The 27006-nt window shown below is 43.4% G+C and overlaps 1 protein-coding gene across 1 annotated transcript in view; it reads right to left on the reverse strand.

Moving 5' to 3' along the window:
- The window catches only part of IPPK (inositol-pentakisphosphate 2-kinase), an 828159-nt gene that overhangs the window by 219923 nt on the left and 581230 nt on the right, over nt 1–27006 (reverse strand). The window contains exon 11 of the mRNA XM_044077413.1: nt 22592–22694. Within this exon, the coding sequence (XP_043933348.1) occupies nt 22592–22694 (103 nt within the window). The remainder of the gene's footprint in view (nt 1–22591; nt 22695–27006) is intronic.

The raw sequence follows: 27006 nt of genomic DNA on the forward strand, positions 1-27006 counted from the left end.
CTGATCTACAAGTCGCCCATTCTCTAATGAAAATTAATTTGAGAACTGTAGTCTGGGCCTTTTTCAATGGCTTCACAAAGACTGCTATCAATTTTAATAGAAGATGACTATGTTACCCACGAAGGTCAGCTCAGCTTGTGAACTAAAATTTCAGCTTGTGAACCAAAGTTAACTGTAAATATTCAACTGTTTTATACACAAGTGATGCTATGTCTGCGCACTACTTCCCTTACCATATCTAATTTTCTGTAATATTCTAATGTGTAATTTAATGTAATGTTTAAAATCGTGTGATATATGTTGTAACAAATTGCTTGTGTGGAGCTTTTCTCCCCAGCCCTCTGATAAAAATGTGTTACGTGACCCAGACTGTCCTGGTAACCAAATGTCAAATAAATAAATGACAAAAGAAGAAGCCAAGAGTTTCAAAAAATGGCCAAATGACACCATGTCCTGAGTCCACTGGCCCTAATTTTTGGTTCTTCTGAGGGAGAACTAACAGAACTGACCACCCAAAATGCAATCCTGATGGTTATTAAGAACTGGTGGTTAATATATATGCAACTTACCTTCTAGAAAACATCATTGTTAGAGCCAAAAAAAGAAAGAAAAAAGGTGGGGGTGCAGACTGCCTGACTTTCAGTACCCTTCTTATTCTCCAACAGGATGGTTTCTACTTGAGAAAATGCCTATGAGGCAAAGATGGGTGGGTGTATTACAGAAAGTACAGTTGGGCAAGTAAACCAACCATAACAATAAATATTTGAATGATCCGTGCTGCAGTAACCTTAGGTATATGTTTTATATCCTGCATAGGATATAACAGCTGTCCAGCTTCCAAAGCTTTAGGACACTTTCAGTGCACTCAAACCATTAGGCAGCTCAGACCTTCAGAACATGCAGGCCAAAAGAGAGAGGGAGGCTAAAGACTTGACAGGACAATGCTTGGAAAAGAAAAAAGGGAGAGAGTAGCTACTGCAGCAGTGATCATACGAACATTTACTGTTTCATTACTTTTACTTAAGAAAAAAGGGAGAGAGTAGCTACTGCAGCAGTGACGATACGAACATTTACAGTTTCATTACTTTTACTTAAGAAAAAAGGGAGAGAGTAGCTACTGCAGCAGTGATCATACGAACATTTACTGTTTCATTACTTTTACTTAATAAAAAAGGGAGAGAGTAGCTACTGCAGCAGTGATGATACGAACATTTACAGTTTCATTACTTTTACTTAAGAAAAAAGGGAGAGAGTAGCTACTGCAGCAGTGATCATACGAACATTTACTGTTTCATTACTTTTACTTAAGAAAAAAGGGAGAGAGTAGCTACTGCAGCAGTGATGATACGAACATTTACAGTTTCATTACTTTTACTTAAGAAAAAAGGGAGAGAGTAGCTACTGCAGCAGTGATCATACGAACATTTACTGTTTCATTACTTTTACTTAATAAAAAAGGGAGAGAGTAGCTACTGCAGCAGTGATGATACGAACATTTACAGTTTCATTACTTTTACTTACACAGCTGCACTATTTTCATCATTACGATCACTGCTGCAGTAGATTACCACAGCTTAGAATAACTGGAAAAAGGAAGGAAAATTGTCAAGGAGCACCTGCAGTATGACCATAGCAAAGCCTGTCCTAGACCAGAAAAAGGAATTTCGTTTATAGTGCTTTGTAAAAGAATGCACAAGGACCAAGCTGCTACTTCTAGAATCCAGTGCTTTCTAAAAAGCCATAGATGAAGCCAAGGCCTTGGTACAGTGAGCCTTGACTGTGCCCGGAATAATTTTGCTGTGGTGTGAATAACAAAAGGTAAAACATTAGAATTAGTCTGCACTGACTAAGGCTGTCCTTTCTTCTTACATTCACAAGAAAGGAACAACTGATCAGAACTTCAGAAAGATTTACTTCTGTCAGGATAGTACTGGAGTTATTTATGGACATCCAAGGCAAGGAGTATCCTTTATCCCTCATTTTTAGGTTCAGGAAAAAAAACAGGGAGATGGATAGTTTGGCTTAAACTCAGATACCACTCCAGGTATAAAAGTAGGATTAGTTCTTAAAGAAACCCTGTATGTGTGTGAAAACGAGATAGGGTTGACTCACTATAATAGCTTACAACTCAAGATGCCCTTCTTGCAGAGGTCAGAGCAATCAGTAAAATTATTTTCCCTGTTAAAAACCTGAAGTCAGTTAGGTTAATTAGTTCAAATGGTGCAAGTATTAGCTTGCCTAATGCACAATTAGGATCCCAAGGAGAGTCCACCAGTTTTCTTGAAGACTCTTACTAAAATCCCTTTCAAAAAGATTTTGACATGAGAACAGGAGACTCCAAGGGCAGACCTGCTGAAATGACTGATAAATGAACCTTGACAGAGGAGTAAGAAAGGCCATAGGATAGTAACTCACACAAATGCTGTAAAACTAGACAACAAACTAGCCCTGAATGGGTGCTGGTTATGTTGTTGGCACCAGCTAGAAAAACTTTTCCAGTTGCTAATAAAGGATCTTCTTGTAGCAGGCTTTCTTGCCTCCACTAGTACATTCTGCACATAATCAGTAAACAGGTGCATAGAGGGAATTAAGACCCTACCATACAGGCAGTCAATTGAAATTGATTGGTGTATCAAACACCCCTGTTCTTGTGTGTGTAGATCCAGTCCATGAGGAAGCTTGTGGTAATTGCCTCTGGCCATTTACAAAAGAAAGGAGAAAATACAGTTGTGTACACTTAGCATAAATGTAGATATTCCAGTATATTCACTGTTGCAGTCCTGACTTGTAGGGGAATTTCCTGCTGTGAAAGCCCTTGGCTGGCCTGACTACCAGAGAAAAATTCTTTCCTCCTTAGGCTAGAGACATCCTAACCGATGTCAGTGCACTTGGGTATTACAGGGAGCCATCTGACATCATATCATTTTTTTCTTGCCCCCTAAAGGGTAGGAGCCCCTAAATGGACAGTAGGGAACTTAGGAAGATAACCTATACAGGAAGAGAGGCCAAAGGGGATTCCCTTGGCTAGAGAAGAAGCTATAAGTAGACCACCTAGTAGGCTAAGGAGGGAGGGAAAGAAGACTGCAACAGTAAAGACACTCTAACATCTACAGTTATGCTAAGTGTCCACAACTGTACTTAGTTCTTTGTGTTTCACTGTTGCAATCCTGACATGTGGGATGAGTCACAAAGATGAAATGAGGATGGAAGGAGATTAGGGAGAGGAGAGGATGCCCTGCAGGATGGCAGTGGTGAATCCTGCTCTGGACTTGGAAAAAGCTGCTAAGTGGTAGCATTTGGTGAAGGTATGCACATATGACCAGGTGGCAGCTTCCAGAATGTCCTTGGTAGAGACTCTTTTTAGAAAGGCAGCAGAAGTTGCAGTAGCCCCAGTGGAGTATGACCTGAGAGCCTCCGTGACTTTCTACCATGATGTCTGTAAAAATGAGATGCAGTGGGAGATCTATTTTGAGATAATCTGTTTAGAAATTGGTTTTCCCTCAGAGTCAGGGGCAAAGGTCACAAGGAGTTAGTCAGATTTTTTCAAGGTTTCAGGTCTGTCAAGACAGTAATGGAGCTGCCTGTGCACATACAAATAATGAAGTATTCTTCCTCCTTGGTTCTGGGGGTTGGGAAAGAATGTGGCCCGGTAAATGGCCTGATTTAAAGAAGTGTCAGTAACCAGCTGGGGCATGAAGGAAGGGTTGTTTTTTTAGGGCAACCCTCTCTGGGTGGAAGATGAGGAATGGCTCCACTACCATAAGAGCCTGCAGCTCAGAGACTCTCCTAGCTGAGGTGATAGCCAGCAGAATGGCAGTTTTCCAAGTTAGAAACTTTAGTTGAGCAGATGCTGCAGGTTCAAAAGGAGGCAGAGTCATTTTTCCAACAAGGTTAAGGTTCCATGGAGGGGTAAGGCTGCCTCCTGGGAGATCTGACGTGGATGACCCCCCTTAGAAACTGCCTTAACAGGTTTGAGAAAAAAAAGAGGACGACGAGCAGGTATATGGGCCAAAATGGCACAGGCATGAATTTTAATGGAGGAGTAGGAAAGGCCTTTATCAACCAGACTAGCCAGGAAATCTAGAATAACAAAAATCTGTGCCGAATCAGGATTGTGGTGTTGCTGTTGGCACCAGATGGAAAATATTTTCCACTTAGCTGAGTATGATATCCTAGTACTAGGCCTTCTAGCCTCCTTACGAATGTCCTGAACCAGTTTGCTTAGGGCAGGCTAGGTCCTGAATGCTGTGGAATTATCCAAGCTGAAAGTCTGTCTGCAGGCTGGGGTGCACAATCCTTCCCTTACCCTGAGTCAGAAAGTCGACTCTCTGAGGCTGCAGCAGCAGCCATGGATTCACGTTGGTTAGTTCAAGAGGGAGAGGATATCAGTGCTGCCTGGGCCAGTCTGAGGATATCAGTACTGCCCTTAGGCCCTCTTCTCTTCATTTCAAAAGTAAAAAAACTGCTGGATTCTGTTTTTTCTTCTCAATTTTAGAAACACTCGAGGAAGCAGAAGTAGGGGTGGGAATGCATAAATGAAGAGGTGATTCCAAAGGAAGGAGAAAGCAACTGTTCCCCCAGGCTGACTGTTCCTGGAAAGTAATCTTTTTAGTTGAACGTTTTTCTTGGTGTCAAAAAGCTGCATCTGTTGGACTCCCCATCTATGGACCATGCTGAGAAATATTTCACGATGCAGATACCATTCATGGGGGTCCATTAAATTTCGGCTGAGGTGATCTGCTAGAGTATTTTGAGCACCTGGAAGGTATTTGTACTAGGAGGTGCAACCCCAGACAGTGAACAGTTTCCCAAACTTGCATTGTTAATGACAGAGGATAAGAGTGGTTGTCCCCCTGCTTGTTTATGTACCACATAACTGTGGTGTTGCTTTCTTCACTAATAGGATTCTTAGCTCCCATTTTTCCTTGAAAGTTATCAGGCCTTTTTGCACTGCCATAAGCTCTTTCCAGTTTATGTGTCTGCCCTTGAACTGAATCGCCCACTTCCCTTGGGATTAGAAAGCTGTCTCTGAGGATTCGGTGGTGAGAGTTTGGCTCTGAGGAGTGCATCTGAATGGGAGGCCCTGATTTTGTGCACAAGCCTGTGCCCACCATGCAAACCTCCTTGAGGCAAGAAATCAACTGTTTCTCAAACCGGCAGGGATTGAGTGTGTTGGCATCATACATTTTTGAGGTACCACTGGAGTTTCATGTGCAGCCTGGCCTGGGGAACCATGGGGATACAAGATGGCATGTAGTCCAGTGCTTGGAGGAACACTCTGGCTGAGATGCATTGTTTTTGCAGGACTCTTTAGTGGGTCAAAAAGGGGACTTGTCTTGGAGACGGAAGGCTTTTTGATGAGAAGAGTCCAGGAGAGTCCCCAGGAAAAGTATCCTGGCGGTGGGAACAGTGTTGGATTTTTGCAGATTTATGGTGAAGCCCAGGGAGGACATGATGTTCTTTGTAAACCTCAGATCCTTGAACCGTTTTGACAGATTTGTGTCCTGTAGTAGGCAAACGTCCAGGTATGGGTAGATTTGGACCCCTCTGGTCATGCAAAATACAATTACAGGGGCAAAGCACTTGGTGAAAACTATGGGAGCACTAGACAAGCCAAAGTGCAGTGCTGAAAATTGAAAGTGACTGGTACCTGTTCTGAATCAAAGAAACCTTCTGTGTGATTTCTGAATGGGAATGTGCAGGTAAGCATCTTTTAGATCCAGTGAGACCATAAAGGCCTGTGGGGCTATCATGGGCAAGAGATTTTAAAGCGTTAACATTTTGAATTTTGGAACCAGGAGGAACTGACTGAGGGTGGACAGGTCTAAGACAGGACCCCAACAGTCTTCTTATCTGGGAACTAGAAAGAGCCTGAAGTAGAACCCTTTTCCATTCTGATATTCTGGAACTGATTCCACTGATCCCTGAGAGCACAAAATCTGGATTTGACAGAGGGTCTCGGTTTTTTGATTTTTAGGAATATCCAGGTAGCCTGATTATTTTAAAGGCTCTTTGAAAGTGAGTTTGTAACCATTTGAAATAATGTTTAGAACCCACTTGTCTGAAGTGATGAGACCAATTTCGTTTGAACAGGGACAGCCTTCCTCCTAATCTTATGGGGGTGGGCGAGTCATTGTTGCTCTCTGGCAGATGCCTGTGTCCTAGAACTCCCTTGCCTGAAGTGTTGGAGGTCCACTGGCTGGGTCTCTCCAGTTGCTGCCACTGCCTTTGTGTCCTTTTCTGCTAGGGTTTCCTCTGCCTGCTTCTAGACTGGGAGGGAAAGGACCAGTGTTTAGTGGGGAAGTTCCTAGCAAACCTTGTTGGCTGAACTTGAAGGAAGCCTTTCGCAGTCTGCGTAGACTTAGCTTTGTCTTCCACCTTTTTTAAGAACAGCCTCAGCTTTAGACCCAAAGAGGAAGTCCTTGTCTAGGGGAGCATCAACAAGATTAGATTTAACATGGTCAGGAAGAGATTGTTCCTTAAGCTGTGCATACCTTCTAATTAAAGTACCAGTGGCTGCTGCTTGGATAGAGGCCTCCGTAGCATCGTAACTGCAGTGTAAGAAATGCCTAGCTAGCTGTGAACTACTGTGGCAAAGATCCAAAAGTTCCTCATAAAGACTTTTATCCTCAAGGGAAGAGACCTTTTTGTTTCAGCTAATCCAGGATGGTTTGCTGATATTTAATCATGTGAAATTGACAGTTGAGAGCCCTCATGGTAAGGATGGCTGAGGTATATACTTTTTTCCCCAAATCTATCAAGAGTCCTGCTCTCCTCGTCTGTAGGTAAAGCATTTTTAGAGGAACTAACTCTAGCATCATTGAGTCCTGGGGTGACCACCTCTGGATCAGAAGTAGTATTTTTGAAAAGGTATTTATAGAAGTCCAATACCCTATAAAACCAATCTGGTTTTCAAGGGGCTGAGGGAAGAAAGTCAGGATTCAAAAAGGAATCCAAGAAGACATCCTCAACCCCCTCTAAAATAGAGGGAATAGAAAGAGGTTTATGCTCTGGCAGATCCAGGAACTCTCTAATTCCCTTTTTAGACTGAGGGTATTCCTGTGCTTCCCATTGAAAATGTGCCCTCATAGCATGGAGAGTCTCTCCAAAGGTGAAATCCTCTGGGGGAAGCAGAGACCAGGTTTTCCACAGAATCTGACCCCTCAAAGGAAGTGAGAGAGGGTCCTTCTTTAGAAACAGACCCCTCTAGGTCAGAATCCTCAGCATATTCAAAATGATCTGAGAAAACTTCAAAAGCAGGATCCTTTTTCCAGGGAAAGAATCCCACGGGGCTTGTCTAGATCTGACTATGGAGACCAGGTCTTCAGCTAGCCTAACAAAGTCCTGCTAATATCCCTGATAAAGGAAGTTGGTAGGCCAAGCTGAAGGCCCTGCAGAAGCAGCCCTCTTAGGAGTCGCTTTGGCACTGGGCCTATGGACGTATGAAATTTTGAAGCCCATTTCTCTGGAGAAATGAGGGGCTGGTGTAGGCGGAAGCCACAAAGCATAGTCACCAGTTAAAGTGCACTCATCAGAAGTCGAAGCCTGTTGAGCCACCCCGGACCCGACCAACGAGCTGAAAGCATTGGCCTGTGCAGATACAGAGGGACCTGACAGCATGTTGGACTCTGAATGGGTCTCAGAGGCCTGTGTCACCACCTCAGACACAAAAGGGGGCAGCAAAAGTACCTTGTCTTCTTCAATAACCACAAGCCCTGAAGGAGAAAGACAGAAAATGACTGTCATCTGAGGCCCTAAGCTTGGGTCTCTTATCCTTTTCCCTATTATGCCTGGGCTGCTCAACCTCTGAACGACCGGCGGATGCCATCAGACACTGAGGAGTAGATTCAAGACTAAGGAATCAAGCCAAGATCTCAAGCCTGTGTCTGATCATTCTAGAATTAAAATGGGCACAAAAACAGCAACTAAGGACGTTGTGATCCAGACCTAAAACAGGTGACACAAAGCAAATGGAAGTGTCTGTGTGGGATTCGCTTACCAGAGCGGAGACAATTGTTTACCTTATCTGACATGAGTTAAAGCAAGAAAAGAGAGTTCCCCAATGGGGTACCTATCTTTCCAATGACTTCTCTCTGGTGCAGACCGACTGATGCACTGGAAAAAGAAGTTATGTCCTTACCATAACGTTCCATGTGGAGTGTTCATCTCGCCTTGGTTATTACACATGGGTTCGGAGCCGATCCTCGGCTCCGTGCCGGCCGACTGCAAGCTCTGCATCGAGAAGAAGCTCGAGGACATGTAATACCCACAATCCCCCTCTGCCATTACCTCAGATCTAGTTTGCAAGCAAACCAGACAACAATCACGCATACATGCCAAACTATATACATAATTACATCTATACAAACATACCAAGGGTATGATAGCAACACCAACACTGCAACAGCAGAAGGAGAATACTCCAGACCAGGCACCAAATCGAGCGTTCTTCCTAAGGGTGGGAAGGGTGGGAGTGTAATAACCAAGCGAGATGAACACTCCACATGGAGCGTTATGGTAAGGACATAACTTCTTTATGTGAGAGTGTTCAATCTCGCCTTTGTTCTTACACATGGGTAGCGTCCTAGCTCCATGATCCTGAGGAACTCAAGGGAGAACGTTCTTGAGCACAGTGGAACCAAAGGTTGCCCTATCCCTAGAAACCCTGTCCACTTTGTAATGAGAGATAAATGTATGAGGTTTAGCCCAAGTAGCAGCCGCTGAAATGATGTCTAAAGGTAAGCGAGCTGCATGAGCCAAAGATGTAGAAATTGATCTGGTAGAATGTCCTCTGGGTTTTGCTGATAATGTTTGATCAGAATTTTCATAAACATAAATGATACAATCAGTTAGCCACTTAGAAAGAGTTCGTTTAAGTAACTGCAAGACCCTTTCTGCTGTCAGCAAAAGCTATAAATAGCTGATCAGATTTCCTGTGATCTTTTGTTCTATCTAAATAAAATCTGAGTTGTCTATGGACGTCCAGTTTGTGCAACATATAGTCTAATTTATTAGAGTGGTCTTTAAAGAAGGTGGGTAATTCAATGGACTGATTAATATTACTAGTAGAACAAACGTTGGGAAGAAAGGATGGATTAGTGCGTAGGGATACTCTGTCAGAATGAAAAATTAAATAGGGATGTTTGACCGAAAGGGCCTGCAGCTCAGACACCCGTCTAGCCGATGTAATAGCCACTAGAAATAATGTTTTCCATGACAAAAATTTCAAAGTGCAACTTGAAGCTGGTTCAAAGGGTGGTAGCATCAACTTAGAGAGCAACAAATTTAAATTCCACGGTGATGTCGGGCTTCTGACTGGTGGTCTGATATGAAAGGAACCTTTTAAAAAGGCTTTACAGAGTCTGTGAGCCATAATAGGTGCACCACTTTCTTCTATATGATAGCTAGAAATGGCAGCCAACTGTACTCTTAAGGTAGCAGAAGCTCCTTCCTGAAATAATTCGGTTAGAAATTCTAAGACCTTATTCAACGGAGCTGTAACAGGGTCCAACTGATGTGACTCCGCCCAGAAGACAAAACGTTTCCATTTACTAGTATAAGTCTTTGAAGTGGAAACTTTATGAGAAGCTACCAAAATATCTTGAACCGCCGATGTAAGGGGAATTGACCTGGCTAAAAAGGGAAGTGGAGCAGCCAAGCTGCTAGATGGAGAGATTCCAGGGATGGGTGAGGAACTCCTGACGAGTGAGTCAGTAGATCTGGCTCTGGGTCCAGCATCCAAGGTCCCCGAATGCGGTGATGCAAGAGAAAGGGGAACCAAATTTGACGAGGCCAGAACGGAGCAATGAGAATTATAGTCCTCTGAAGGTTGTTTGCTTTCTGCAGAAACTTTGCAATAAGGGGAAATGGAGGAAAAGCATATAGGAGACCTGGGGGCCAATCGTGCACCAGCGCGTCCCTTGGGACTTCCCCTGGAGGGGGTAATAGGGCAAAGTAGCTCCTGCATTTGGCGTTCATTGGAGGCATAAACAGATCGCAGGTAGGCTGGCCCCATTTGCGAAAAATCTTTTCCGCAACTGACTGTTTGAGGGACCACTCGTGAGGCAATAGTATTGCCCTGCTCAGCCTGTCGGCTATGACGTTGGATGACCCGGGATGTGCGTTGCGATCAGAAAGCGACCGGTGGACTCTGCCCATTGCCAAATTCTCATGGCCTCTCTGCATAGTTGGTAGGACCTGGTTCCCCCTTGCTTGTTTATGTACCAGACTACGGACATGTTGTCTGTCTGAACTGCAATGGTCCCTGGAGGAAGAAGGGGAGCAAAGTGTTGCAACGCCAAAAACACTGCCCTCAACTCCAGAACATTGATGTGCAGATTGTACTCCAGATTGGTCCATTCGCCTTGGACTGTCTGTCCCTGAAAGATGCCCCCCCACCCTATCAGGGAAGCGTCCGTGGTTATCGTTGCTGACGGTGTGGGTAGCACAGATGGTGTTCCGCCGGATAGGTTGCAAGTCTGTAACCACCACCTTAGGTGTGATTTGCATGTTTTCGTTATCAATATTTCGTGAGTCAGTGGAAGTTGTTGGAATGACCATTGTGCAAATAGAAGCCATTGTAGCACTCTCATGTGCAGTCTTCCCAATGGTATTGCTATGAGAGAAGCTGCCATGAGACCCAGAACTTTCAAAACAATTTTTGCTGGGGATTTCCTGGACGACAGCAGAAGGGAAATGTTGAATTGAAGTGCTACTATTCTTTCTGTCGGAAGTTTTAGAACTAACTGACGAGTATCTAATTCCGCTCCTATGAATAAGATATGCTGTGATGGCTGTAGCAAAGATTTCTCGAAATTTACTGAAATGCCAAGGTGTGTGCAAAGTTGTAGGAGTAATCCCTGGCTTGTATCAGTTGGCGCCTGGTGGTGGCAGACAGGAGCCAGTCGTCCAGATACGGAAACACCTGGAATCCTAGGCGCCTCAGATGAGACGCTACCACTGCCATGCATTTGGTGAAGACCCTGGGAGCTGTGGTCAGACCAAAGGGCAGGGCTCGAAACTGATAGTGACTGGCTCCCAGCCGGAAGCGCAAGTGATCTCTGGACGCCCTGGCCATTTTGATGTGGTAGTATCGTCCTTCAGATCTTTTGAGCACATCCAGTCGTCCTTCCGTAAGAATGGAAGGATCGATTGAAGCGTGACCATTCGAAACTTTTCCTTTTTGACAAAGGTGTTGAGATGACTTAGGTCCAGAATTGGCCTCCAGTCCCCTGTTTTCTTTGGAACTAAAAAGAACCTTGAGTAAGTTCCGAATCCTATTTGGTCCGCTGGGACTGGTTGGATGACTCTTTTTCTTAGCAGCTTTGAAATTTCTGTAGCTGCTGGGTCTCGCAGATGGGGTGGTACATCTGGGAGTTTTCTCTTTGGAATGGGGGTGGATAGAAAGCGGGATTTTGTAACCTCTGGTAACAATGCTTTTACCCAATTGTCTGAAGAAAGGTTTTGCCAGGCCTGAGGGTATAAAGCTAAGCGACCCGACTGCCTCCAGAGCAGGACAGTCGGGCCTCCTCTCAGGAGTGCTGAAAAGGTTTGCCAGGAGGTTATCCCTGTCACCTTGGTTTTGCGGACCCCTCTGCCGCCAGGCGGCGTCTTCCACCTCTGCCCCCCCCCTCTGCCTCTAGAGGGGGGCTCACGCTGTGTGTTTGGGAAACACCCTTGGGGTTTCTGAAACAACCTTTTCCCACTACGTTGCCCTTTGGGGTGCGGTCTGGAAGGGTGGAAAACGGACTCCGACAGCAGACAGAGTCTTTCCCTCCTGTTCACACCGGGTAAGGGTCTCCTTTACTTTAGGGCCAAAAAGTGTGGCTCCATCAAATGGGGCGTTAGTAAAGGAAGACTTGAAGGCTTCCGCAAACTAACATAAGCGCATCCAGGATTGCCTACGAAGAGCAATCGCTGAAGCCGCTGCCCTACTCAATCCTTCGGCTGCATAGGATATCAGCCTCATGGACAAGTTCACAATGGACGTAAGGGTGTTGAGATGCGCTGTAACTTTCTCTGAGACAGCGGCATCTGTAGCACCCTGGAGGGTATCTCCCAACTCTTTGACTAGATCCCTCTGTAAACGTGTAAAATGGGTTAAATAGTTCAGGGAACGCATAGAGAAAGCCGCTGAACTGAAAATGCGCTTCCCGTATCTGTCCATGGTCCTAGAATCTTTGTTAGGCGGATGGACAGATGAGGAAGACTCCGACATCTCCTTTTTCGTGGCGCTGCCACCACCATGGCGTCTACGGAACTCCTTTGGTAAGGTAAGCTTTGTCCTGTAGTGCCGTGATGTACTTATTTGGCGCCCTAGGGACAGGTACCACCGTGTCAGGAGTCTCCACGCCCTTGAGCAATTAATTCCATTAACTCATCAAAGGCGGAGTGACCTAGGAGGAGGAAGGACGGGCACCAAATGCCTTCAGCAAAACTGACTCATCCTCAGAAGGGGGGAGGGCTTGCCAGTCACCTCTCTGTTTAAGGATCTCCAAGATGTCAGCAAAGAGACATCCTCTGAAGGTGACTTAGGGGACCCTTCTGACTCATCTAAGTCAGTATCAGATGTCAAGGATTCTTGTGGAGAATCCAAGTGTCTCCTCTTACACAGTCTTTTCCTAGGAACTTCTTCGTGGGGAGCATCTGAAGAAGCCTCCGAGGAAGAGGGGGCACCCTCCAGGTGTGGCTGTGACACTGGTGCCCGGCGCTTGGGCGTGGCGGGTGCAGAGGAGGATAACGGTCCTTTGCGGGGAGGAGAAGCTGTACCTGCTGATGTGGTTGTCTGAGTAGACAACACCTTCCTCATGAGGTCGAAGGCCCCCGGGTCCCGAGTCGAGGTATCTCCCGGTTCCGAAGAAATGGGAAGAATCCCCGAAACAGGAGCCGAAGGCACCGACCCCGAGGACGGAACCGAATCGATCCGTGCCGAGGCCCCAAGAGGGAGAGTCGGAACCGAAACATCGGTCCGACTCTCGGTCCCGGAACCAAGGACAGATCTTCGGGCCCGAGACTCCGGTACCGGATCGGATGGAGTCGAGGTAAACGGTGCCGACCGAGAAAAAGACGGTTGTGGCACCGAGGGCTCCACAATCATCAGGTCAGCTTCTTCCGGCTCCGAAGACTGAACAGGTCTCGGAGGAGGAACAGATGGAGATAGTGGCAGGCCTTCAAGTCTCGACATCAACTGAGAGGAGACCGAAATAAGCTTGGACAGGGCCGTATGCTCCATAAGTTTCTGCACCACACGGTCCACGTCGGTGTCGGAAAGGGCTCTAGAAGAACGAGTCGAAGGGATCGAAGACGGAGCCGACCTCAATAGAGTCGGTGGAGGGAGCTCCGTCACCGGTTCCAAGACTCGAGGCTCGGAAACTGCCAACAGTTGAACACTCGGCCCCGAAGTCTGTGGAACCGGTGATCCAACTAGACTCGAAGAGCTCGGAGCCGATGTCTTTGGCTCCGACGCCGACCTTCGAAGACTTGGATGCCTGGTCTGAAGCATCCAAAGCCTCTTGGAAAGAGGGTTTCAGCAATCCTCTATCCATCAGTTTCCTGCGCCTATCTGTCATGACCCTCCCACTAAAAGAGTGACAAATAGAGCAGTCCTCTTGTAAGTGGAGAGGGCCAAGACAGTAGACACAGGAACTGTGGTTGTCTGTGACCGACATTTTTTTGCCACACTGACAACGTTTAAAACCAGATTTCATCTTTTCAGACATATTAACAATGAAAAGACAGTCCAGTCCAGTAAAAAGTCCAATCCAGTAATAAATGTCAAATCCGGGAAAAAAAGTCTGTTTTGATAAAGCTAAAAACAAGACTACCACAAGTTTTTAGTCAAAGAAGTCGAATCCGAAGTCTAATTCAGTTATAACTGCCAAAAGGGCAAGACTACAAAGGTTTTAGTCACAAGTCCAAGAAGGGGTAGGCCCCGAAAACTCTAACTCGAAAGTTAACAAGTTAACTTATTCTAAGTATAGAGAATTCTGACACTGACACACCTACTCTTACTTAAGTAACTAGAATTTAAGAAACTTTCTGAAATTTAGTACAGAATAGATAAAAAATCTTATCTGAACAGCCCCGAGCTAGTCTCCAGCGATGCGTACTGCAGCAGCGGCAAACTAGATCTGAGGTAATGGCAGAGGGGGATTGTGGGTATTACATGTCCTCGAGCTTCTTCTCGATGCAGAGCTTGCAGTCGGCCGGCACGGAGCCGAGGATCGGCTCCGAACCCATGTGTAAGAACAAAGGCGAGATTGAACACTCTCACATCACTACTTCGGGCTCTGACAGCAAGAAAAAACTGATATCGCAATGTCCGCTGGCTCCCTATATACCAAAGTGCACTGACATCATTTAGGAAATCTGCCAGCCTAAGGAGGAGGGGAATTTTTCTATGGTAGTTGGGCCAGCCAAGGGCTTTCACTGAAGTAATCACAATGACCTTGGAGGATTCCTTCTGAATCCTCAGAAGTATCCTGGATATTAGGGGAAAGGATGGAAGACCATTCAGGAACATTTATGTCAAAGGAAAAGAAAAGGTATCTGTCATCTAGGCATTCTTGCTTGGAATCCTGGAGCAGAATCTTACTAGCTGACTGTTCAGAGAGGAAGCAAACAGTGAGACTGTGCTGTGAAGCTATATCCCAAGCCAACATGGCTATTCTGCAGTGGGGGTATGACGTGGATCCCCCATGCTGTACCACATGACTGTGGTATTGTCTGTAACAACCCCAGGGACCAAAGATGATTCAGTGAGTTGAGTGCCTTGATCAGGGCAAGCATCTGTTTTATATTTATGTCCTTGCATCTGTCCCTGGTGTCCCATATACCCTGCATTTTTACCCCTCATGAAACTGCTCGCCAAGCAAAGTCTGAGGCATCAGTGGTGATGGCTTTGGAACAGGAAGGGAGGAAGAAAGACACTGATTTAGATATATATGTTGTCTTCACCAAGTGATTTCCCTTTTGACAGCACTGGGATTTGAAAAGACAAGGGGTGTTGGTACTGGGGACCAAACAGACTTCGGATACCATTGTATCTTTCTCATGTGGAGTCTTGCTTAGGAGTATCATGAGACCCATAGAAGCCATGAGATCCAAATCCTGAGGTATTCCCTCAGAATGATTGAAGTATGAGTGGAAAACTCTAGAAAAAGATCTAGTTACAGATCTAATTTTTTCTGTGGAAGACAAGCTCTTTGAACTGTGGTGTTTAGTTGACATCACAAAAATACAATCCTGTGAGGAGGAGTTAAGAAAGACTTTTGAATGCTCTGTTGGAATTCTAGCTTGTGTAAGAGATCTCAAGATAGAAATTCCTTACACTTTGGAAAATACTGCAAAGGTAAGAACGTTGTCTAAATATGGAAACAATGTGGACATCCTGCAGCCTGCAATGAGCTATAACTGGATCTAGACACTTTGTGAACACTGTTGGTGCAGTGGATAGTACAAAGTGCAGATAACTGATAATGTGATCAAGACATACACAACCTTAAGAAAAGCCTGAAGTCTGAATAAATAGGAATGTGATAAGCACCTTTTAAATCTGTTACAAGGAAACTTGAATGAGGAAGAGAAGGTAACCAATTGTAAGTGCACTATCACAAACAGGTTTACAAAAGAAAGATCCAGAACTGGTCTCCATGCATTTTCTTTCTTTGACAATAAAAACACTCTTGAATAAAAATCGCTTTCCCACCTATGGGGGAACAGGGTCTATCACTCCCTGGAACAGCATGTGATGAAGAACAGGTGGAAACAGAAGAGTCTAGATTGGAGGATGAAGAATTACCCCCTTGGAAAGGAGCAATTTTCTACCACTTCCACCTTTGATGAATGATCTTCAGAACCCCCCCCCCCACATTTGTATGAAACTATCTGTTGTCAAAGAGAAAAATGGAGATTCAGACTTTCTGGAAGAAAAAAGGGGCTGCCAGTGAGTGAGTGAGTGAGTGAGTGGGTGAGTGGGTGAGAGTGAGTGAGTGGGTGAGAGTGAGTGAGTGGGTGAGAGTGAGTGAGTGGGTGAGAGTGAGTGAGTGGGTGATACAAAGTCTCTTAAATAACATTCTGACTTATTGGACTGTCCTTGACTTTGGAAGTTTCCAGGATTCTTTTTGTAACCCCCTTGCCATTTCTCCATAAACATATGTTTACCTTTATTTTGTTGAGACTGTTTATTTTGTTTACCAAAAACAGATCAGCAGTTAGAGAATCCCTTGGAAAACTTGGCTAAAAAATCTTAAAGAGATTCCCTGTATCATCACCCCTTTCATCAACTCTGCAGCTGAGGGGGCAAAGACTAAATCTCTATCCAAAAGTGAATTTAAAAGCTCATTTTCATCATCTGGAAAGTTCTAAGAACACAACCATACAAGCTTCCTCAAAACAGTACCAGTGACTGTAGCCCTGGAAAAATTATCACAGTCATAAACCCAAGGTATACAATGAGTAGTGACTTGAACAATAGAAGAAAGACAGTTATGTACTCACCGTAACATTCTGTCTATGTTGCCCTTTTTCATTCTTCCTCAACAATTGGGTTCGTATCGGTCCTCAGATCTGACCCGGCCATTACAAAAGCTCGTGGCCACCAAAAAACTCTCAAGCTCCTCCCTTTCTCATAATGCACCAACCCTAACGCTCCTTAGATCTTCTTTGTTATATATCAAAACAAAAAAAAAAACAAAAAACAAATGGTCCGTGCTCACTACGGCCTTGGGTTGAGGGAGAATGAAGGGATGACCTTGTAGAAGCTGATCTGATCAAATCCATCACCAAAGGTATTTTTTGCATGCACGGGCTATTTTTATTTGGGCTGACATGGGGTGATAAAAGAAATGACCATTGTGTTGACAGTATCAACTGAAGAATTCTCATATGAAATCTTGCAAGGGGAACTAGAATTATGGCTGCTGACATTGACCCTAGGGTTTCTATGATCGAATTGAGCTGAAATTGTAGTGAAGATTATTTTCTTGACCTCGAATCTGATGGTTAGTACTCTTGAGAGGGGAAGAGAAGTTGTCACTGATTCCATACTGAACACTGCTCTTAAAAATACCCGTGTTTTGAGATGGTTCCAGTTGAGACGTGTTGTAGTTTAATGCCATTCCCAGGCTGGAGAAAGTCTTTAGCACCTGATCCCACACTTTTAGAATTAGATGCTTGGTCAGGGCAGTAATGAGCCAGTCGTCTAAATACGGAAACACTTGGAATCCCTGTAGTCTCAAGGGAGCTGCTACTACTATCATGCAATTGGTGAACATCCTGGTGGCTGTGGTGAGGCCAAAGGGCAGTGCCCTGAACTAACAGTGGCTGGCTCCCAGCCAGGAGAGTAGACACATCTGGACTGTCTGTTCATATTAATGATAGTACTCATCCTGAAGGTCTGTTGAGCACATCCAATCATCCTTGCTTAAAAAGGGCAGAATGGACTGAAACATGACCATCTGAAACTTTGTGTGTTGAACCTGACTTGTTCAAGATACTGAAATCCAAAATTGGTCTCAAGTCCCCTGTTTTCTTTGGTACTAAAAAAAATCTTGAGTAAGTTCCGGATTCTATCTGGTTTGGTGGGACTTACTGGATGACTCTAGCAGCTTTTGAATTTCTATTGCTACTGATTTCCTCTGACTGGGTGGTACATCGGGAAGTTTGTACAGAGCTGGAGGTGGAAGGGAAAAGGGAATTATATAACCTCTGGATACAATTTTCTGCACCCATGTACCTTTGTGATTTCTAGTCAGGCTCTCTGGTGCAGAAATAAACAGCCGACTGCCTCCAGAGGGCTCCTGAAAGGAGCGCTGATAATGTCCATCAGAAAAAGAATCACCAGTCTCTTGGTTCTGCGAGCCTCCTCTGCTGCAGGAGTGGTGTCTTCCATTCCAGTTCCCCCCTCTGCCCCTGGGGAACTATCTCCATGTGGATCTTGGAAAAGTATCCTGGGACTTTCTGAACCACATTTTTTAACCATCTCACTTTTTCCTTGAGAAGGTTCTTTGAGGAGTCAAAAAACGTACACCCACTGCAGAGAGGTTCTTTGAGGAGTCAAAAAACGTACACCCACTTCAGAGAGGGTCTTTTCATGCTTCTTGCACCTGCAGAGTGTGTCCTTCACTTTCAGGCCAAATAGGGAACTGTCATCAAAAGGAGCATTGACAAATGAGGACTTGAAGGGCTCTGGAAAATTACACAAATATGGATATGCCTGAACCCGCCACCCTTTAGGTACCCTTCAGCTGCATGTGAGATAAGCCTCATGGACAAGTCAGAAATCGACAATACGGTAGCCAGCTGAGATGTCACACAAGCCAGAGCCTCAGCAGTGGTGGTTCCTGAAAGACAATTTGATAGTTCTTTTATCAAATCCCTTTGAAGCCTTGTGAAATGGGCCAGGTAGTTCAGATATCTGAGAGCAAATGTCGTTGAAGGATACACACGCTTGTCAAATCTGTCCAGTGCCCTAAACTCCATGTTAGGGGGATGGACAGAGGAACTCTGTTCTGCGAGTTCCTTCTTAGTGGCTGCCACCATGAGCATGGCATCTATGGGCACTCCCTCGCTACAAAATTCCTTGCCTACAGGTGGTGCCAAAATCCAATTCGGTCTCTTGGGGATTGGTTCAACTGTGTCAGGCTCCTTCCACGTCCGCCTAGAGACAAAATCAATGAGCTCATTGGTGGGCGGAGCTACCCAGGAGGTAGGCAAGCAAGACCCAAAAGCTTCCAGGAACACTGACTCCTCAGAGGAAGGATTTTGGGCTGAGCAACCACCCTTTTGCTTTAGGAATTCAAAGATGTCTCCAAAGGAGATGTCTTCAGTTGGTGATCTTGGAGACCCTTCCCCTTTGTTGAAATCAGTGTCTTCTGTGGCAGACTGCTGAGGGGAAATCAAGTGCCTCCTGTTGCACTTCCTCTTCCTAGGGACCTCTTCAGTGGGATGTTCTGGAGAGGTATCGGAATAAATGGTAATACCCTGCTGGGTATCCTGGAGACTTTGCATAAGCTGTCCCTGTGGACAAGAATAATGAGGTTCAACATGCAAAGACATGTGGGACCCAGATGGATGGATCTGAGGAGGGAGGAACCATCCCATCCTGCAGGAGCAGTAAACACCCTCTCCACTACTTCAAAGGCAGACCGCTCTGGGCAGCAGGAAACCGATGGAGCCAAGCTTCCGACCCCTCAACTCCTTCACTCTCAAAGGCAAACCACCCAAGGCAGAGGTCAGAGCAGAGTTATCCAGTGCTGAAGCTACGAGGGGTAGAGAAGGCTCCGAAAACTTCAGTGTTGACTCTAACACCTCCGATCTGACAGGGACATTTGAGCTCTGAGAGTCATCGGGATCCAAAACTATAGGAGCTGGGCCACTGAGAGTAAGTTTCGGATTTGAAGAAACTATGATCTTCAGATCTGAAGTCAACGGTTCTAGAAGAGTCAAATCCAAGGACACCAAAATGACTCCTCGGATCAGGGAAGGAGCTGAAAAAAGTGGCGTAGGGCTTATAAAGGCTTCCTGACCCGATGAGATAGGAGCCAGAATAACTCCCATCTGTATTTGCATGGAGAGAAACTTATCATCCTGTCCACATCTGCCTCTGTGAGCCTCCAGTAAGAATGAGAAGATGCCAGTGAAGGGGATCTTGAGTGCCGATGTACTTCTAGGAAAAGAGAGAAGGTATGTGGGATGGTACCGGATCCAAGGAAGGGGAGTATGTGACCAGACAAAATAGACATGGTCAGACACCAATGCAGGAGCAGCATTCAGATCCAGTTTCTTAGCCTTTTTCCTCTGTGGTTCAGTGTTAGAATCCGAGGATAGTGTACAGGATCTAGAAGGCTTGAAAGACTCTTGCCTTGTCTTTCAGGGGTTGAGCCCCAGATAATGCTTTGGAAAAGGAAGAAGGAAGTAATCCTTTTAATATTAATTTATTCTTCCTGTCAGCCAAGGCCATAGGATTAAATGCCTGGCAAATCTTGCATTCAACACTTTAGGTGCTGAGGGCCTAACCAATACAAGCAGAGAGCATGAGAGTCAGAAAGCAAAAATTTATGTCCGCATTCCATACATTTTTTAAACCCTAAGGGGGCTTTCTCAGACATTTCTCTATACTTATAGCAAAGACAAAGCAAAGATTTTTTTTCTTAAAGAAAGAAAATACCAGTGATGGTAAGATTACACTTAAAAAAAAAAAAAAAAAAAAAGTAACAGATAGAACTACCAGCAATGGTAAGACAGGTACACTAAAAAGTGTAGAAAAGGAGGTATAAAAATATATTAAAGAATTATAAGAAAAATTCACTTATCCGAATTACAAAAAAAAAGCTATCTAGCTCGAGAGCTAAAGGCAACGACATCTTCATTCTAGAGTGGCAAATGAGATCTGAAGAGTGTTACGTTTGGTGCATTACGGGAAAGGAACGGCTTCAAATGTTTTTTGGTGGCCACAAGCTTTAGTAATGGCAGAGTTGGATCACAGGACCGGATCTGAACCAAACTGTCGAGGAATGAATGAAAATTGACGTCATATCAAAGTCTTTACAGTAGATTTTTTCTCAGAAGAAAAAACTGCAGATAAAACATTCCTCATGCTTTCACAATTAGTCAGAACAAATCTTAACATATGAGCCTGAAAAACAAAGTTGCAGATGTATATTATTTTTCCCCCACAACTTTCCCATCCTTATCAGAAAATGGAATCTGACATGGCTTTTATCTCTTTCTTAAAGGAGGACAGATCGAAACACACATTATGGCACAGACCGCCAATCTGCATATGGCATCAACTTTCTTTAGAACAGGAAGCACAAACTCTGGAAGCTCACAGGTCATATAAATGATATTCATCAGGCCAAATAAGTAAACATGATCTACGGTTCATCTTTCTTCAGTACTGATTTAGCCTTTTTTCTGGAGAGGGAACAGAGCTCTCAGTTCATTAAAGGCCACAAAGACCCATGCATTTGTCCAAAACAGCAGCTGCCTGGGCGAGGGGTGGCTACAGGAAGGGGAGGCCTCCTTATTCTCATCAGTCGTTGAGACAAGGGGCTCAAGAGTGAGTCAAAATCTTCATCCTAGTGAAAATGATGATGACCAATGAATAGGGTAGGGTATCTCAATAGGCTCACAGCATTTGGCAGCACAAGCAGAAGCTGCTACTAAGTCATGATAGGTCTAAAGAGTCTTGTGCTGGTGTCAAACTGCATTCTCACACACTAGAAAGGACCCAGCAGATAAACAGCATACATACATACATACTTCAGCACAACTGGTTTCCCTGCAGGCCTTCCAAGAACCGGAAAGACTGCTACCCTCCTTTACTTTAGCTGGCAAGCCTTCAGACCTGGGGGGAATAGGATTAGAGGTGAAATGTTCAGACCCTTGAAGCTTAAGTTCAACCATGGAGCCCTTGCTGTAAAACTCAAGGATTTACTCTACATTAGCAGACTAGTCACAATGTTCACTTAGTCAAAATCATGTGTGGTTCAATAATACCGAGACTCAAACATCAGAGCTTGCTGCCTAGGGCTTTTCCTCCTACTCCATACATGTACAGCTAATTACAGATCCTACCTCATCCCCTGGGAAGCAGAATGATAACTTGTACACTTGTTGCACTGTGTTATCAAAGATATAAACTTGGCAAACTGTTTTAGCTTATACCTGACCTCTTGCCTTCTCTACTTACACGGACATTCACCTGGGAATATAATACAAACAACTTCTTACCGCCCCATCCAAGGCTTCCATCTTAACTGATGTGAAGACTTTACCAAGCTTCTTGCATCTTCGGTTTCAGGTGGCTGGACTGAAAAGCTGCCATTGTGACACTAAGTTTGTGAAGGTCTCCAAAGCCATAAAAATACTGTCACTTAAGTCCTGATTGATAATGTAACAAATGTATGAAACATTTAAAGGTCTATCCTTCTTTGACATCAAACCTGAAAACTTTTCGACAATGTAGATTAAGATCAAGAACTAAACTATCTAAACAGCAGAAAATAACTGGGGATACAGGGTCTTGGTGTACCCACCTAATTAGCTGATAGACATCTTGACGTATGTGCTTACAAGGGTACGCAAACCTATAACTGGTAGCTAGAGATTTCAAGAATTACATCAAGGTAGGGATACCAGAAGAGAAAATGCCTAATGGCGAAAACTTCAGTTAACCCACAGTGATGTTGCTAGTGACTTAAAGTTCATGGGTGAACTTCACTGCATATACTTAGGATGACGTATTCTGAACAGACCTCAACACACAGCTACACATCATCATCATCATACCTCAGAAAAGTTTGGAATACAAGAAAGTAAAAACTCCTCTAATACTTTCATAATGGCATTATTTTTAAATTCAATCATTACTTAATAAAAGTTGTATTATTTATATTTAGTCTCAGCCTTTAATAAGTGGTCGTATTACTATGTAATTACTCCCATTTAATAAAACAGTAAAACGAAGAATTACAAACTTTAAATGTTACTTTACAAAAACAAGCAAATAGGCTAATGTTAAATCAAGTCACTATTTTCTGTCAAGAACATTACATTCATAATTTGTTAAATATTTCTATGCCATTACCTTTGTAACTGCATATTCTACAGTCAAGTCATCTTCAGTAGAGACATCCAATAGTGTTTCAGAAAATCTATCATCATAAGGTCCATCTATGTGCAATCTAATGCTGTAAAGCAAAAAAAACAGCATTAGTGATGATGCTATTTATGAACCTTACAACAGCCATATACTTAAAACTTTCAAACCTTCTTAGCAGTTAAATAAGGAATACTAGAGGGCACTCAAAAGTCACTCAAAGTCACACAGTAAGGAAATGAAGGCTGAGGGAATCAAACCCTCTACCAAAGGAAGTAGTTTATTAAATTACAGCTTTAATCCTCTTCATCATTTGCCATATTACCATTGACTCTTACAAGACATTTGTACTAATTACTTATGTATGTATGTATGTGTATTTATGGGTGTCTAAGATTTGATCGATGTGTTATTGCATGAAATAGTGAAAAACTGGTACATCTCATTGAAAATCAGCAGAACCGGCTTTCTGAGTGAGATCACAGAACAGCAGAGTTTGGGAAATTATCCCTTTCCCCACTGTAGAGCGATTTTGGAAGTTTGCATATATAATTTTTGGTGGGGGTGGGGCAGGGGGCCTTGCCTCCACCTGTCAAAAATGGTGCATTTTATTTTTTTCCTCTTCACTCATTTAATGTTTCAAAATAACAGTTCGATGAGTTGTGTTTTGGAATTATGACGCTGTCATAATTTCATATATATATATATATATATATATATATATATATATATATATATATATCTAGAGAGAGAGATCACAAACTTCTGTTATTTGGGTCTAGGTTAACCTTAACTTACTTAAGGCAGCATGTAAAATGGCCACACATGCAAAAAAACTGCCACAAAAAAACAGAATTACTGAGCCGCATGATATCTACAAAGTCATCAGAAAAGATTATCATAAAAAACATCAGCAACATTTCAATACATTCAGTGGGAAAGAATGCCCCCCCCCAAAAAAAAAAAAAAACTCTTCAGCTTCTCAATGTTCTGAGCAGTTCTTAATTAACTATACACTGGGACAAAGTAAAGTAGTATTGGGAAAGAGTAGTTTTGTGAAGTACTTTAGCCGATCTTCGATGAGAGGCTACTATAACCAGTAAATTCCTGCATTTTAGTAACATTTGCCAATTTTCGGTTGAGATTATTCTAACCAGAATTTTCCACCCTATCCCTTTTTCCCTTGCAAAGGCTACTGACCATCTTACACCCATGAGAGCATTTACATGGGTGCAAAACTCCCATATCAACCCAGCACTGTCACGCAGGTTCCAGCTCTTCAAGCCTGAAAACTCCACAAGAAAAGCAATCTTGGCCTCTTACACTGAACTCTTCTCAAAAACCTACCAATTCATTAAATGTCTTGCACAACCATAGTAAAATATTTGAGGACAGTTACTGTAACTGTAAATCATGACATTTGTAAAGAATTCCAGTCAGTAGTTGGTTATCCCTAAGAGGCAGACAAATACAGCATCCCATGCAGCACAACCATGCCGAAACATATCTTGCCTCTAGGCTTTGCATCCCAGCTTGTAGTTTTTAAAATAAGCTGCTGCAGTTGCTGCCACTCAAGTGGAATGTGTTCCGAAAATGCGTTGCAGGTACTCACTGCACCTCTCAAAACAGAAGTCATACAGTGGGCCAGCCATTTTTGTTTGATTACAGGCAGCCAAGAACCTCCCCTTCACTAAAAAAAAATGAATACGATTTCATGAGTGAATATGTTTTTCTGGTGTAATAGCTTGGTTGTCTGCACAAATCAGATGTACAAGATGATCCCCTTTGTTTTGATAGCCTGGAAAGAACACAGAAAGCCAAGTGGATTAGTTAAGAGAGGAGTTTCCATGAAAACTACAGCATGCCCAAGTGGATTAGTTGAGAGGAGTTTCCAGGAAAAGTACAGCATGCCAAATAAATTACATAGTTCAAACAGAGGTTCAGTTAATTTCAACATGGAGTTCAAATCCCAAAGAAAAACAGATATGTCTGTCTCGAATTACCTAATCAGGTAATATACTAACAACTATGTACCATCCATACCATAATACACAAACCCAATGCCTGTCCATCTCTACAAAACCTTCTCAAGCAATATAACTTCCACGCTGTATTCACTGATCTAACAAAAATCTACTAACCACCTCAAAAATCGCAAAATGCAGCAGGGGACTTTCTGTACTCTTCTTATATCACCAAGTAATTGAACGCCATGCCTATCTCTCTAAAATAAGATAGCAGTACATTGAGTTTTAAACACAGACTGAAACATCTAAGCTCCTGGCTTTACTCATGCTCACATCCTGACTAATTCCTCCCTCCCTCACAAGACACTTCTTCCTCTCCACTTAACCTCCTCCTAGTATTTCTAAGCTCTAACACCCCTGTCTCATCCTCATCTCCATACTATCCACTTTCTTCTTAAGCACAATTACCTCTCCTCAATTCCTTCTTGCTTCTTATTTGCTTTACATGTGGATCCACCCCAGTTTCGCTAAACTTTTCCTATTTCACCTATCTTTCCCATTAGCAACCCCCTACCATTAATGGTTCAGCTGTTAACCAAAGCTCAAACGTCAGTAAATAAGTTGTCACAGCAATTTTTCTTTTTAATTTTACCATACTGTAAACTCTGTAAAATGTATGTATTCCTGCAGGCAACATGATTTATGATAAAGAGTCTTTCTCCCTTAGACTGTGCTGAAAATGGGTCAGTGTGCCCAGTCAGATTTTCCAAGTGAACAAAAGGCAATAAATAAATGTGTCTTTTTGGAGGCTTTAATGCAGGACGCTCTTCAGAAAGGCCTTAACAGATGGATTTTGTTGCTTATCTGTAGTAAACATGTACGCAAGAAGGTATTACAGAAACATTTACTTTGACGCAAAGGTATGGTTATCATAATCCAAGATCCTCAGAGTTGGGACAATTTTGTGGGTCTAAACCCTTCATGAAGGGTCAAAAGACAAAAAATCTTTTCCAATTCTTCAGCTAAAAGTTCTTTGTCACAGGTCTTCTGGCTTTCTTGATGTTATAAATTGGTTGAATGTCAGATCACTATCAAGACTTAAAATTCAGTCCCCCCACGATGAAATATGCACTGTTCTGAGATAAACAAATTGTACTATGCCCTGTTGCTGAGTTAATAAAGACATGCACAGAGGCAAGGACCACAGAGGAAGAGTGAGTAACAGCCTTGATTTCTCATGCTTTGCTCTGAAAACTTTATAGAAAAGGTACAAAATGAAGCCAGAGGCCACAGGGATAAGGCATTAAGGCAACTGGCCACATATATGAAGTTGCAAAGTCTGTCCTCAAATAGGAATAAAGCCCTCACCTGAAAGGGTCCGATTTCTTATCAGTCACATGACTACAGTGTTTTCTGTAATGGCTTACAGGTATTCTAGTTAAAAAAAAGCTCTAGAAAACTGTTATGCTTTGGTACACTAACTTCATCTCCTTCAAGAAGATTTGAAGTAACTTTACTGTACATGAAACCGCAGACTGTGCTCCCAAATCTGGAAAAAAATACCTTATTCACCTCTCTGATATCAAAGAACTGCATGGTTTTAATGCATCGCTTTACGAGCCATTATGTTCCAGTCTCTTACCAAAGCACATACTGTGATCAAAGACCAGTGGTATAAAGCTAAACACAGCTTTCAAAGCTGTAAAACACCATGCTCCTAGTAGTACAGCATTTTAAGCTCCATATCCTGGAAAGAATTAAAATCAAGTTCCTCTAATCGTAACTCGTTTACTGTGCGTTTTCAATGCAAGCAACCAAAATTCACTCCCCAAGCTCAACTTCACTCTCAAGGTGAACTGCTCCACATCCATGTCTTTAACAAATAACATCAGAATCTTCTATACAAAAAGTAATGTAGAAAGCAGAGCAACAAACACAATAATCAGATAAATACTGTGCTAAAGTAAGTCCAAACACGTAGAAAGAAAGAAATTAAAATCAGTTAATGAAATCACAGTTATGCACTTTCATCCATAGAATAGTCAGGAGGACTTTTAGAATAAAGAAAAGTACAGTTTTGTACCTACCATAAATGTAGATGTTCGAGGATCCACATTTCTGCAGTCCTAACCATTGGGTAGTCTGCTGTCCAGTCGGCCCGAATACCAAAGTATATGGCTGACGTCGGTCAAGGCGCACTAGACTGACGTCAGGACGTCAGGGTACTAATGCGCATGACCGACGTCATATCCTCAGTCTTTTCTTGCCCCAGATGTCAGAAGACCCTAAAAAGACAAGGCCCAATCCAAAACACCAAAAAGCCCTGCACCAAACTTATATACAATATATATATACACATGTACAATAATATATAGCAACTCACACCACCACCACCCCTAAACACAGAGGGGAAGGCGGGAGGGTAAATTGGACTGC

This window comes from Protopterus annectens, chromosome 7.part0, assembly GCF_019279795.1.
Source record: "Protopterus annectens isolate FY-2018-M chromosome 7.part0, PAN1.0, whole genome shotgun sequence".
Classification (NCBI taxonomy): Eukaryota; Metazoa; Chordata; order Ceratodontiformes; family Protopteridae; genus Protopterus; species Protopterus annectens.